General features: G+C 51.0%; 5 protein-coding genes across 5 annotated transcripts; 4 read left to right on the forward strand and 1 right to left on the reverse strand.

Annotated features, from left to right (window-relative positions):
* Nucleotides 1–538: 538 nt before the first annotated feature.
* On the forward strand, nt 539–1,200 carry COL26b_003277 (uncharacterized protein; the record flags this gene model as incomplete). Its single annotated transcript, XM_053176176.1, has 2 exons — nt 539–762; nt 819–1,200. The coding sequence occupies 2 exons, from the start codon at nt 539–541 to the stop codon at nt 1,198–1,200; spliced, it is 606 nt and encodes a 201-aa protein (XP_053039797.1).
* Nucleotides 1,201–7,006: 5,806 nt separating this feature from the next.
* COL26b_003278 (uncharacterized protein) lies at nt 7,007–7,489 on the forward strand (the record flags this gene model as incomplete). Its single annotated transcript, XM_053176177.1, has 1 exon — nt 7,007–7,489. One exon carries the CDS (start codon nt 7,007–7,009, stop codon nt 7,487–7,489), a length of 483 nt encoding a protein of 160 aa, XP_053039798.1.
* Nucleotides 7,490–8,130: 641 nt separating this feature from the next.
* Nucleotides 8,131–8,398, reverse strand: COL26b_003279 (uncharacterized protein; the record flags this gene model as incomplete). Its single annotated transcript, XM_053176178.1, has 2 exons — nt 8,131–8,165; nt 8,200–8,398. 2 exons carry the CDS (start codon nt 8,396–8,398, stop codon nt 8,131–8,133), a joined length of 234 nt encoding a protein of 77 aa, XP_053039799.1.
* A 1,172-nt stretch (nt 8,399–9,570) lies between these two features.
* COL26b_003280 (uncharacterized protein) lies at nt 9,571–10,569 on the forward strand (the record flags this gene model as incomplete). Its single annotated transcript, XM_053176179.1, has 1 exon — nt 9,571–10,569. The coding sequence occupies one exon, from the start codon at nt 9,571–9,573 to the stop codon at nt 10,567–10,569; it is 999 nt and encodes a 332-aa protein (XP_053039800.1).
* Nucleotides 10,570–11,795: 1,226 nt separating this feature from the next.
* Nucleotides 11,796–12,310, forward strand: COL26b_003281 (uncharacterized protein; the record flags this gene model as incomplete). The annotated part of the gene is made up of 2 exons (XM_053176180.1): nt 11,796–12,118; nt 12,178–12,310. 2 exons carry the CDS (start codon nt 11,796–11,798, stop codon nt 12,308–12,310), a joined length of 456 nt encoding a protein of 151 aa, XP_053039801.1.
* Nucleotides 12,311–12,888: the final 578 nt, after the last annotated feature.

Here is a 12,888-nt window from a genome sequence, read left to right on the forward strand (position 1 = left end):
AATTCGCTGCTTTGGATTTGTGCTGCTTACAGCTCCTAAGCCTATTAGGAATGCAAGCCAATCGCGGATCGACCAGTTAGATTCAGGGATTCATTGAATAATCACGGACCCGGACCCTTCGGAGGATCCGAACTTGCATGCCTGATGCCCAATCCCGTTCATCACCAATGGTAGTCTTGTCTTCGAGCCCTCCGCTCAGGCTGACTTTCTTGACTTGTGGTTGTGTAAGCTTGGATATTTGCTATGCATTGGCTCCTTGAGTGCATTCGGTTGAGATAGACCTCCTGTGTAGCGTTGTCAACATTTGCCAACTTGCAAGCCCGCACATGATGAGTATTGTATACTTTCAAGAGCAATAGCAGTAGAGTTCATCAATATAGATACTTTGGACTGTCGGGGAGGAGACGCTGATGCGTATAAAACGAGATTAGAAGCCCGTCTATCTTGTGCTTTGTTATCCATCAACCACCGCTTGAAGGAATTTGCAAACTTTTCCCCTACAATTCACTCTTAGATAACCTGATACACCTCGATCGAAATGACGGACATGAAGAAGATCAAAGTCTTGGGAGTCCATGGCCCAAACGCTGGCAAGGTCATTGTCCTTTGCGAGGAGCTCGGAATCCCATATGAGACGGAAATCATCCCCCTAAACGACGTCAAGAACCCCAAGTACGTTGCCATCAACCCGAACGGCCGGCTGCCGTCCATCCAGGATCCCAACACAGACCTAACGCTGTGGGAGTCGGGCGCAATCATCGAGTACTTAACCGACACATACGACAAGGCTCGCAAGCTCAGCTTCGAGCCGGGCACAGCTGCGGCCTACCACGCTGCCAGTGGCTCCTCTACCAGACCACCGGCCAGGGACCATACTACGGGCAGGCGATGTGGTTTATTATCTATCAGCCACTTCCCGAGGCGCGCGAGCGCTATGTCAAGGAGGTTAACCGCGTGACCGGTGTTCTGGAGGGACACCTGGCAAAGCAGACCCCTGACGCGGACGGCAACTCTTGGTTCTTGGGCGGGCGGATCTCGTACGTGGATATCGCCTTCTTTACGTGGCAGAATACGGCCTCGCCGCGAATCCCGAATGTCGAGTTCAATCAGGATGAATTCCCGCACGTCATGAAGTGGCACGACAACATGCTTGCGCGCCCGAGTGTGCAGAAGGTCCTGAAGCTCCAAGAGACAAAATAGCTCTCAGTGAATCATTGTTGGGGGGAGTCTTTCTATCTTGCACAGCTGAGTTACTGCTGCGAGGGTCGGTAGAGCTGAACAGGGGCTGTTGTTCATATCGAGAATAGAATCAGATCATCTGTGGAAAATTGGGTTGCCGTCCGTAAAGTATCTTTGTGTTGTGCATAAGTGTATTTTGGGGGTTGATGGTGTGAAGTCGGCTACTTCTATACCTACTGTGTTATAAAATAGTACTATGGATAGGTAACTCCTGTATTGTACGCCCCCCTGCCCAATATTTCACGTTACTATGTTCCTTTGCGGACACAGACCGAACCTCAATATTGTTTCCCGGTTCGTAATAATCGGTTCGGTCGCGAGAAGCCAGTCCAGCCATCCCGAACAGCCTGTAGGACCGGCACTGGGCTTACAGCATCCATCCTGCTGCTATGGGCGAGCTAGATCTCCAATATAGTCTTATTTGTAAACAATCGCGCTGAAATAATTACGCAAATGCCGCTGTATACTCTAGGCGGAAAAGATGAACAGCCTTGTTTGCCTCGTTGTGTAAGCTGGTGCAAGTATTATGCATTCGCCTGAGTTCCTCGGACCTTGCGTATGTTCTTGGATCCTTGGCAAGCATAACTAGGAGATGTAGAAATGGCTTGAGGAGATGGAGGTCTGAAAACGCGCTCGGCGATGTCGGGTTTTGCGTTAGATTGTAGAGCATGCTGCTGGCTGCAGCAAAGAAAGAGTGAAGAAGCATCCTATAATGAGTCAAAGAAAGGACATCGAACGGTTGTGGATCCTAAGAGGTTATTTACCAGATGCAGGAGCAGTCTTCGTGAGGGATGGCTTCAATGAGACGGATCGCTTTGCGTGACTCGGCGAGGCAAAGACTGCCAGGGTGTAACGATATTGCAGACCGGCCGAGTTCTTGGTCCAAGGGAGATCGCGCTGTCGGCGATAAGTGGCGATCAATCATTGTTAGACAATGGATATATGTGAGTCGTAGAACCACCTTGTGGATCATCTCTCCTGCGACTTGGGATCTTGACAAGATCAGAAAGTCCTCGGGGGGTTCTAGCTGCGCACTGGACTTCCAATAGGACAACACAGAACTCAACTCTTGTGCCGCAATTGCCCTTTGTGCCTCCGTTTGTCGTCCAGCCCGGATCGAGTACAATTGCTTGTACACCTGACCCTGAATAACCGCAAGTCCTACGCGAGATGGTTGAAGAGTTCCACGTTACATGAATCGAGGTTTGTATTTGATGGCAGTCGGACATCCATGTCATCATCATCTTGGCTGAAGGGTCGACAGGTCCGTAGACTGATATCCTTGTCAAGAACGTATACCTTCCAAAACACCCGTCTCCGTATCTCTGCTTGTTTCTCAGTGAGACTTGGGTCGGAAGCCTCTCTGTGCAGATCCAGAGCCTGTGCCAGGCGTAGGGCGGCGGCGACGAGCATCGAGGCCGGCTCCGGATTCGGGGTCCCCTGAAGAATGCAAGCCATACCCACCAGAGCTTGGACGGCAGAGATGCTAGCGACGTTCAACTCGGAGACGACGCTCAGGGCGTTTTTCATGTAAACACCCGCTAGATTGTTCTCATGCGCTGGGTTCGATGTGCGCAGGCCGCGGAGACGATGAGCTATTGACAGCACGACATTGAGACACGCCCACCAACTGGCATCTTCGGGGTTGGAAGTCGAGTATTTGAGGTGGAACTCTCTCAAGAAGTCCTCTTCGTCAAAAAGCGGAAGGAATCTATTGTAGTTGTTGAAAGTTTCCTGGACCAGCTCCAGAGCGACTGCCTTTGAGGGAAGCTGCCCGTGCGCTGGTAAAGATACTGATCGTGACTCTGGAGCAAGATGAGGCCATGGGCTGCCAGCTACAGGGTCAATTACAAAACCATGAACGGTGGAAAACTCGGGTTGGTCGTGGTTTCGTGCGCGCAATGCAACGTCAAGATCAAACTCTTGACTACTGGTGTGTTTTGGCGATGGAATATGTGACTCGCTCATTGGAATCCATGAATTACTTTTCCTCGGGGATGTGATCAGTGCCGCTATGTCGGTTGTTACTGCGGAAGTTGTTTGCTCTTCACGCGAACTGTTTCCAGGCACAGTGGACTTGATGTTCTCTAGTGCTGAGAGCCTTTCTTCGAGCTGTGCGATGTATTTGAAGCTGCGGAATGTTTAACAGGCGCAAGCTATATGAGCTAGGGTAGCAGACTAACCCAGCTGGTCTTCGAGGCTTTCTCTTCATTGCAATTGGCGTAAAATGGCACCTTGTGCGATATTTGGTGCACTGAGCGCATCCTTGCGTGGTAGGTTCACAGCGGATCTTTTTCTTGCGGCACATGTCACAAGCCTTATTTTGTAGTGTCAAGAGAGGCGACATGATGTTAACTCTTCGGGTCAACTCACCCGAACAATGGCTTGCTGGCTCCATCCCCCAAAACTTGGCTGGACCCTGGAACCCGTTTGTGACTCCATGATCTGCTGTGAAATAGTCGTATCTACTCGAGAGGCTGCAAGAAGAAACCTCAAAAGGCTTGGGCCTGATTGCTTGCTTACTCAAAGCAGCTTCGAGAAACCTGGTGGAGCAAAATGTTCTAAGACGGCACTCGATCAGTTGCCAAATCTCATCCCATTTGACGTCATGACCAGACAGCAGCAGATTGATTATAAATCAATTTCTTTGCCAATCATCAGCCTTGGGTATAGTAAGGGGGCTCCCAATAGGCTCACGGGTACCCGTGGAAATGACTTTGTAAGCAGATTTGGCACACATATATTTAGCCAATCGGAGCCTTGAGTTAGATTTAAGCTGTGCTTGATTTCACAATTCAACCACGATGCAACCTCCAGGCCGACCTGCAGCATACAACGCCTCTTGTTTGGCGTTATCTCTCTCGACTCGTTTCCAGATGTCTCCCGTACCTCTTCCGCTATTCAGAAAAGGGTCTTCTCCCTCTTCTGCGACGACAAGCTTATCAACCCGTTGCTGTTCAGCTCTGTCCCAGAGCGACTCGCCTGTTGGAACCAGGCAGGGGTCTGACAAACATGGCCAGAGACGTTGAATGGCTGTTTCGAAAAATACTAACTAAAGAATACCAACCCAGCAACTCAGAACCCAGGTGAATACAAACATCTCCTGCTAAAGTGCGGTTCAGCGTATCCGGTTTTCTTGTCACCAGCTTTCCGGGGTACGCCAGGGCTAGGTGCCGAGAAAACTGGACCAGACCGGGGTGCGAGGCCCGGAGCTTGGGATCGGAATTTGAGGGGCTCCGGAAAAGATTCGGGCGACATAGAGGACTCAGCTCACACGTCGTGGCACGGGAATAATGGGGCTGAGCGTCTTGTTCAAAGGGTGTGCTGGCTCGCATGCGTCCAAAACCTTCCAACATGGGTGGCTTCAAGGCAGCCAACCGCCAACAAGCGCCAAGTCCACATGTTGCCCGGGTTGTTAGCCCATGCAGCACCTATCTCAGTTAGGCGGCAACATCAGGCTCAGCTGAGAGACGTTGAATCGTGGCCGCCATTTCTGGCGAATTATTTCGGGAAAGATAGGCAACAGCACTAGATCTCATACACGTGCTCCCAGGTCTGTCACCGACCCGTGTGCGAAGCTCAAAATCCCGATCTTTGCGTCGCCTCAAACTCTGGCGATCAGCTTCTACATTACTAGTCATCATGTCTAAAAGCCGTCAACCTTTCAACCGTGAGCGTGATAGTAGCTCAGAGGGCGAGCCTGTGAGGTCGACGTCACCGGCCATAACCTCAACCGATGGCTTGAACCTTGGGCTGGAAGCCAAGGTAGACCTGTAACCCCCTTACAAAATTGCGAGAACTCCGCAAGTATCTGACACACCGAATAGGAAGGGAACGGCTGGCTCCGCAACAAAGTCGCTCCGGCGATGTGTTATGGTATCGCTACCGTGGGTCTCATTGCTGTTGGTCTTCCGGTGCTGATTTCGACGCCGGCTATTGGTGTGGCAGGAATCGCGACACACTCTGTAATTGCAGGTCAGCTTCAACCGCTCCACAAGCCACTGCTCTCATAACACTTGCCTTCGCAATTCCACGAAAGAATGGGCTTGAAGAGTACTGGCTTAAATATGATATTAGGCACTGTGGGACACTACGCGTTCATCATGTTTTGCAGTGGTGCGGGCGCCGCGTTCAACATGGCCATTCATCCTTGGATGAGGACCAAAATGGGAGTTCCAGACAAGGGACTCTGGTACAGATTCGTTGGGAATAAATCCAGCTGTAAGGCAGGGCGAAGCGGCCACAGTGAGGAGTAGTACGCCACAGATGGTATTGAGGCGACGAGCACCTGAACGGATGTTGCGGACACTCATGACACCCGAAAGGGCGGGTCTCAAAGTTCATGAAGATGGTGCTAGATTGCGGACCATGACTATGCGAAATTATATGTTCTAGTAAGGTTTGTCCTAGCCAGTTTGGACGCACTCGACGGGAGACTAAGGGTCAATCAATGCTTGGCAGTCCTGTGTTGTCAACTTGGTTATTAGGCTGTTGCACATCTCTCCGTCCTTGTTGGAGTTTACACCATTGGTGCCTTCATCTACCGTTTCTTTCCGTTGACAGCTGCAGGAGAACCGCGATGGGCCCTTTTGAGGGTCTCGTCCAACGAGAGCACCAGTACTGTGAGCGTGGTCAGTCAAAATCTTACGTATCCGGAAAGGGAGGCTTACTCTTGAATGGGGCTTGCTGTAATTGGCGTGGCGATCGTAAAGGCCAAGAGCGCCAAGGTGATAATTCCACATTTTGAAAACATTTTGATCTCTCAGAGGTGATGCAGAAAGAAACGCCGAAGATTGAGATGAATCATAAAGTCAAGATCCATTCGCTTGAAAGGCGGTAACAGCTTAACTATTCAAACTTGTCAGACGGAGATCTAGTTCATCGTTGCCAACTGTTGAAACGCACCGTTCTCGGAAAATATGATACAACTAGTCATCGAAATAGCGTTGACGGGCGTTGTTAAGTCGCAGCAAGGACATAACTAGAGACTTAAGTTGAGCCTAGACACTCGAAGGCCACCAATCGACCCGGGATTTCGCACCTCTATGCGGAAGCTATGTAGGGAGGCCTGTGGCTGCACCAACCCTAGGCCTCACTACTGCTAGACGTCTCAGCTTCTCAAGTTCGTCTGATGCGTCTCAGATTGCCAAGGGTGGCAGCCGGTCTCTAGCCGTAACTGACTTGTTATCGACTCATCACCCAATGAAGGTTCAAGCAGGTTGTCTAATGTCAGTAGAGTTTGCTGTCGGCGTTGGGGTAGAGGGAAAATGTGGGCAGATTCAGCCTTAAGGTTCTCTTCGCTGTGGAAATACCCTCGTCGCAACCAACCTACAACGGTATATTATCCAAGTGGGTTTACCTGGAGGTTCTTGATACGAGAACTTACGAGTAATAGGACCTACGAGTAATAGGCAGCCAAGCCTTCTTAGAGCCTTATCTCAAAAAACCACCAATGGTAGACATGTGTTGACTAGGCATTGGCACGTTTGTGGTGAACAGACAACGTTGCTTGGCTGTTTTACGCCTCCGACAGAGTTTAGGTTACCGGGAAGACATACATACCCGTAGAATCGCACACCTTTAGAAGTGGTCACGCAGACCAAAAGATACGGCTCAATTTCGAAAAGGTCATGCACCTTGACGGCCGTTTTGCCTATAAGTAGTGGCGATGATCACAGCTTGCCTGCCAGAAATCTTGGACCTCACAACAACCTCACAACTTCAGCCGTTCAGTCTAATACGCCAACAAAATTCACTACCATCTACCATGCGTCCCACTACCACTCTCGTCGGATTGTTGTCCGTGGCCTCGGCCGCCATGGCAATGCCTACCCTTCCCAAGGAGCCTGTCGCCGCGCTTGTCGCCGAGTCTGACACCAATGAGCTTGCAACTTTGGGCTTTGGTGAAATCACTGATATGTTTGACCTTCCTTTCAAGATAGGTCGAACTCTCTTCAAGCCTTTCACAGAAAAGAAGTTTGCCACCCCTGATGGGCGGCGCATGAGCGTGGTGGAGCTACTCATTGAGAGGATGGAACGTGAAATCGCGGAACAGGAGAGACTTGAGGCCGAGGGCGCTGATGGAAACAATCCCACTGAGCCTGGCACCGAGGACGCGCCTGCCATCGAGGGCGCGCCTGCCACCGAGGGCGAGCCTGCCACCGAGGATGGTGCTAAGAATGACGCCGATATCGACGCCTTCTTGTCCATATTCAAGGGGCTTTCAGAGCAGGCTCCGAGGAACGACTAAACTTAGTCTGACACCAAGGACGATGCTGAAGATGACGGCGAGTAAATTTATTGTCTGGAAAGGTAAATGCCAGCCAGTTCTCTAGAAGCTGAGATAAGATACTGACTATAAACTTAAGTCTTAGAACCAGCTCTCAAGGATCCAGAGATGTATGGTTGGATGATAATTATCTCAGGCTTTGAACAATCGAAAGTAAGTCTGTTTCTCCAATCTCGCTCAAGGTCTCGCTGACTCGATAAAGAACTTTCGCTCTTCTTCAGTGCCGTCAGGTCTTCTTCGTCTTTCAATCATCATCACATCGAAGCCTAGGTTCACTGTTTAGAGGCATTGGTTGAAATGGCATCAGCTTCGACAGCATCAGTTGTAGTGAAGTAATAGTGATAGTAATTAAATTTACTATGCAGTTTAAAATTCTCTGACCCATGGATATCGAATGTGTCCACCATACGTCGGCTTATCATAGACGGCGGTTCTTTCGAGGCCCTGCCTGGTCGTGTTTGCAACCGAATTAGCTCCCTGTGTTTAGGGACGCGTGACGAGCATCTTCATTGACACTTAAAGTAGACCAAATAATAAGGGCAGGTAGCCGGTGAAAAGAGAGGTGATCAGCTTGGTTGCCGTTCCGCCGCACTCAATCTTCTTCACTGCGTCGCAGAGCCAAGATACTCCAGACGTGCTACACGTGTCTTGTGTGAAGTTGACCGACAGACATGTGATGGGCAAGGAGAAGAAGACGTACACCAACACCCAGATGGTGAAGTAGAAGGGTACGGCCGAAACAGTGAAGAGAGCCCTTGAGCCAGACTGCTTGGGCAGACGCAGGTTGAGCATCTGTGCTTCCGGAGGTAAGGTGAATGTCAATGGATCTTGGTCCCAATCGACGGTGGTCATCTTGTTATCGGAGTCCATTTTGGATCTTGCATCGGTGTTTTCATTGTATAATTCGAAACTTGGTGTAAGTTAGGCTTGGAAAGTTTGATGCGGGAAACCGTGACGTTTTCAGTCTGCGAGAAGCCACATATCTATATTAGTCAAGGACGCAGGTGTGACCAGCTGTGATTCACTGCTTTTTGCATTTCTCGCTCCATTTTCAATGGCTAGAGTGGTCGCGGAGTTGTGAGTCACTATTCGGATGCCTGGGTGAATCACTGCTTCACCTGTGTTTGGCCAGCGGTATCGGCTTTCGAAAACCTCTACCAGTGATGTTCCAGACATTCGAATACTTGCGCGTATGTTTAAAATATGATGGAGAATGCAACTTACAATTCCTTACGAAGTTTACGCAAGTGGTTCTATCAAATTCGGCTCATCTAACCAAAGTACTTGCAACCACCGGTTGCACATGGCAACAATTTCTAACATCATGACGGGATTCTCCTTCCAATACTTGAATGCTCGTGGCTGGAAACTGCATGAGGCTATCACAAGATATGGCCGGACTAGTTCATTAGAAGTAGGCTTTGTGATTTTCTGATATTGGTTCACCTCTGTCCCGCAGAAGAGGCGCATGCCGGACTTCACAATGCCGTTTGTGTCCGCAAGTGGGGACTCTGCCCGGGTCTCCCGAGATTACCGTTGACTGCGGACCACGGATACGTCTACTACCGTTGCCGAACATGCAGAGAACAAGGGCAGGTTGAAAAATGGGCAAGAGGAGAAATCCATGCGCTCTGTGCGCAAATGTTGTCCGCGGGCTTCCTACACAATGGCATTGTACGCTCTGTATATTCGTTTACAAGATCGTTCAGATGTTGCGTGATGTCCGGCAAAGACGTCTCCCGTGCCTTGAGCATCTTAGTGTTACTCAAGTGCGGGCTTTAAAAGCACGGACTCCTCCGGAGCCATAAACGCCGCGACTCATTATGAATCATCATGACTTGTGGAGATATGGCATGTTGCAAAGCATTTACAACCCCATCGATAAAGACGAGAATCGAGTTTAAAGGCACTCAAAATGACTGTGGATGGACTGTTCAAGCAAGAAGCTTTTCGATTCACCTTGACGTCTTGATCTCACGCATATTTTCAACACCCTCCTCGAAAACTCCTATCCAAGGCTCCACGGCCCCGAACCACCAAACATGAAAGCATTTCGATTCCACGGAGCCGACGCGGGTCTCCGTCTCGAGACTGTCCCGGTCCCCACTCCGGGCCCCGGCCACGCTCTCATCCATGTTAAAGCGGCCGGTCTCTGCCACTCAGATACACATGTCCTCCATGGCGGCGGTGCAGCCTGGATGTGCGCACTTCCAGTGACTCTGGGCCACGAAGTCGCTGGTGTGATCACCTCCTTTGGTGACGACACCCCGCCGTCTTCACACTTCAAGGTTGGCGACCGTGTCGCCGTTGCTTGCGTTGGTCATCCCATCGAAGAGCGCAACTTCCAAGAAGCTCTTGGCGTCGGCTGTGATGGTGGCTACGCTGAGTATGCCGTTGCGCCGGTCAAGAATCTTGTCAAGATCCCCGATACTGTCGACTTCGCTTCAGCCGCGGTCGCCACGGACTCTATTGCAACGGCCTACCACGCTGTAGTCACAGAAGGCGCTGTGAATGACCGTTCAACGGTCGCTGTCATCGGTCTAGGAGGCCTGGGGCTGAACGGAGTTGCCATAGCCGCTTTAAGAGGTGCCAGGGTCTTTGGTGTTGACATCAACACGTCGAAATTCGATCAAGCTCGGTCGCTCGGCGCGGTTGATTGCTCCACCAGTCTTGCGCAGTTCTCTAAAGAGAAATTTGACGTCATCTTGGATTTTGCCGGCGCTCAAGCAACTGTTGAGGCGGCTGTATCTACAGTGAGACCTGGTGGATGCATTGTGCTGGTGGGTCTGGCGTCCGAGAAGATTCAAATCACAACAACGGCGATTGTAACCCAGAACATTTCGCTCAAGGGGTCTACAAGCGCAAGCATAGCAGAGTTTCGGGAGGTGCTTGAGTTGCTGGCTTTTGCAAGATTAAACCCTCATTTAGAGGAGCTCCCGTTTGAGGATGTTCCTAAGGGATTGGAAATGTTGGGAAATGGTCAGGTTAGCGGTCGGTTGTACACCGTACCGAAACCCGTTGGCGACGATCTTGATAGTTAACTGTACGCTAGAGGCCGGTAATGGTATCGAAACAAGCTGAATTCTGTTGACTTATCACACAGACTTTGTATGGGCTGCGCATCTAATGCTAACTTACTGCGAAATCGTGTCAGTAGTACGGCGGATGTATTATCAACCGGGATCACTAGGCACTTTTCCGCAGGGACCGAGGCGACTGCATGGTACCTCATTCAGGTACGTGCATGCCCGAAAACTCGGCCGAGTGGGCTCGTCTAGTGTTATCAAACTTTGGCTATGATGACGGCTATGATGACTACCAAGTTTTGTAACAGCCACCATCGTCCGAGCCGCTCGTTGTTGCAAAGGGAGCATATCATATGCACGGATAAAGGAGAGACGAACATCCCGGGGTCGGTCCGCGGATCGCGGCCTGACAACGCACCACCAGCGAGCCTGGCAGCGCCAGGGTCCAGCTGTTCGTGGTTAGATTACGCTTAACCAAGAATGCAATGCAAGATGTGGTCCCGCGCCCCCGCTGCGGCAAAAACAACCTCTGAAAGGCTGGGAGCAATACGAGATGATCGTCGCTGTTCAACCCACGTTTCTGGTCGCCCAATGCAACGACCATTACTGCGGGAAACAACGTTGCTCTCAAGGGACCAGTCGCAGTGACTCGCAGTTCGGTTTCTTTCGCTTTCTCATTTTGCCTCCCCAGCATCGTCATTAGCTCTCCGGGTGTCTGTCAAACTTCGCTTGCGGCTCCAAGATGCCGCCTGGCTGGGCGCGCTGGGCCCGAACCGTAGACTCCTTGCATCTTCACAAGGTCCAAAATGTTTACTGATTGACACAGAAACTCATCAATCTAGTCATGCCAGTTGCTATTTCTGGACATCCTCCGCGCAGTGGACCCCTCCAAGCCCCCGACCGGGTGACCCGATGCTCTTGGCCTCGCATTCGGAGGCGGTGATCGTTGGGCCCCTTCGGAGTTTAGTACCGCGGCCTACCTACCGGACAGGCATTCCCCACAGAATGGTTCCCTCCCAAGTGACGGTGACGTCGAAATCACCAACCTCACCTGTACGACGACCGCCCTGCCCGACTTGGCGAGGACGCCTGCATCTATCGTAGCTGTGAATTTTGAGTATAAAGGACCGCAGGCCAGCCTCTCCTAACAGCTCCTTTAGTCAACTCACTTCACGATCTTACTCACCACATCATCTCACCTGCTCAAATATCTTCAACCAACACAACCAAGCATCGCCAAAATGCAGTTCTCTCTCGCCACTGTTGCCGCCCTCTTCGGTGCCTCCGCCCTTGCGGCTCCTGCTCCTCAGGCCACTGACGCTCCCACGCCGTCCGAGAACATTCTCATCAATAACTTCTCCGTTCGCAAGCAGGTGAACGGCACCCTCAGCTACGTCAGCTTCACCCTGTCTGGCGATGATGCGACGGACCTGGCCTGCTCCGGCGCCAACCCTGAGCTGCCCTCCGAGGTCATCACCTGCGGCGAGTCCAAGTACCGCTTCACCCTGAGAACGGGTGCCGAGTCTGAGTTTGCCCTGCGCATCTACCACGAGCTCGGCCTTGCGTAAGTTTTCCTCTCGATTTTGGGAATCTGGCGGTTCAGTAGCTAACATGACCGCATAGTGTCGGTTTCTGGGGTGAGGGCGATGTTCCCGCCTACTGCCACGCTGGCGGCCTGGGTGACCTGCTCTGCAACCAGGTCAACGCCCCTGCGACGATTGTCATCGACAACACCCCTCCTCCCGTCAACCCTTAAATGGAATTGAGGAGAGAGTTGGAGAATGAATTAGTACATAATGTGTAAAATTTCTGTAAATAATTTGCGATGCAAATCGCTGCTGCAAGCCGTCGTGGCGCCAGCAATAGACTTGATCAAAAGTTCACATCCAATTTTACGTTGCCGTGACGCTGATCTGTTGGGTCGCCTTGAGTACGTTGATTGAGAGAAGATGGAAGATGATGCGATCAACCAATCTGGGTTAAAATTGATGCAAGAAGGTATTGTTCGGTGTTGTCTGATAGATATACTGGAGGGATCAGTTGCGATCAGTGAGAGACTCGAAGCGAGCTCGTAGCATAGCTGAATCACCTGCATCCAGGATAGAGAAAAAAGCTGTGAACTCCGTTGGGCCAGTGACCATCAATTGGGCTGCGCTGTTGAACCTATGATCAAGCCGAAACCATGGGAAACACGCATAATATGAGCCGAATATAGCAGAAAATAAATTCGGAGTTGGGATCTTGGACGATGGAGAGCATGGTTGATGCTTTTGGACCGCCGGCAACAGTCACAGCATGATGCTCAAGGAACCTCACTCACCTCGGTCAACGAAG

This window comes from Colletotrichum chrysophilum, assembly GCF_026319265.1.
Source record: "Colletotrichum chrysophilum strain AFK26 chromosome Unknown scaffold_18, whole genome shotgun sequence".
Lineage (NCBI taxonomy): Eukaryota > Fungi > Ascomycota > Sordariomycetes > Glomerellales > Glomerellaceae > Colletotrichum > Colletotrichum chrysophilum.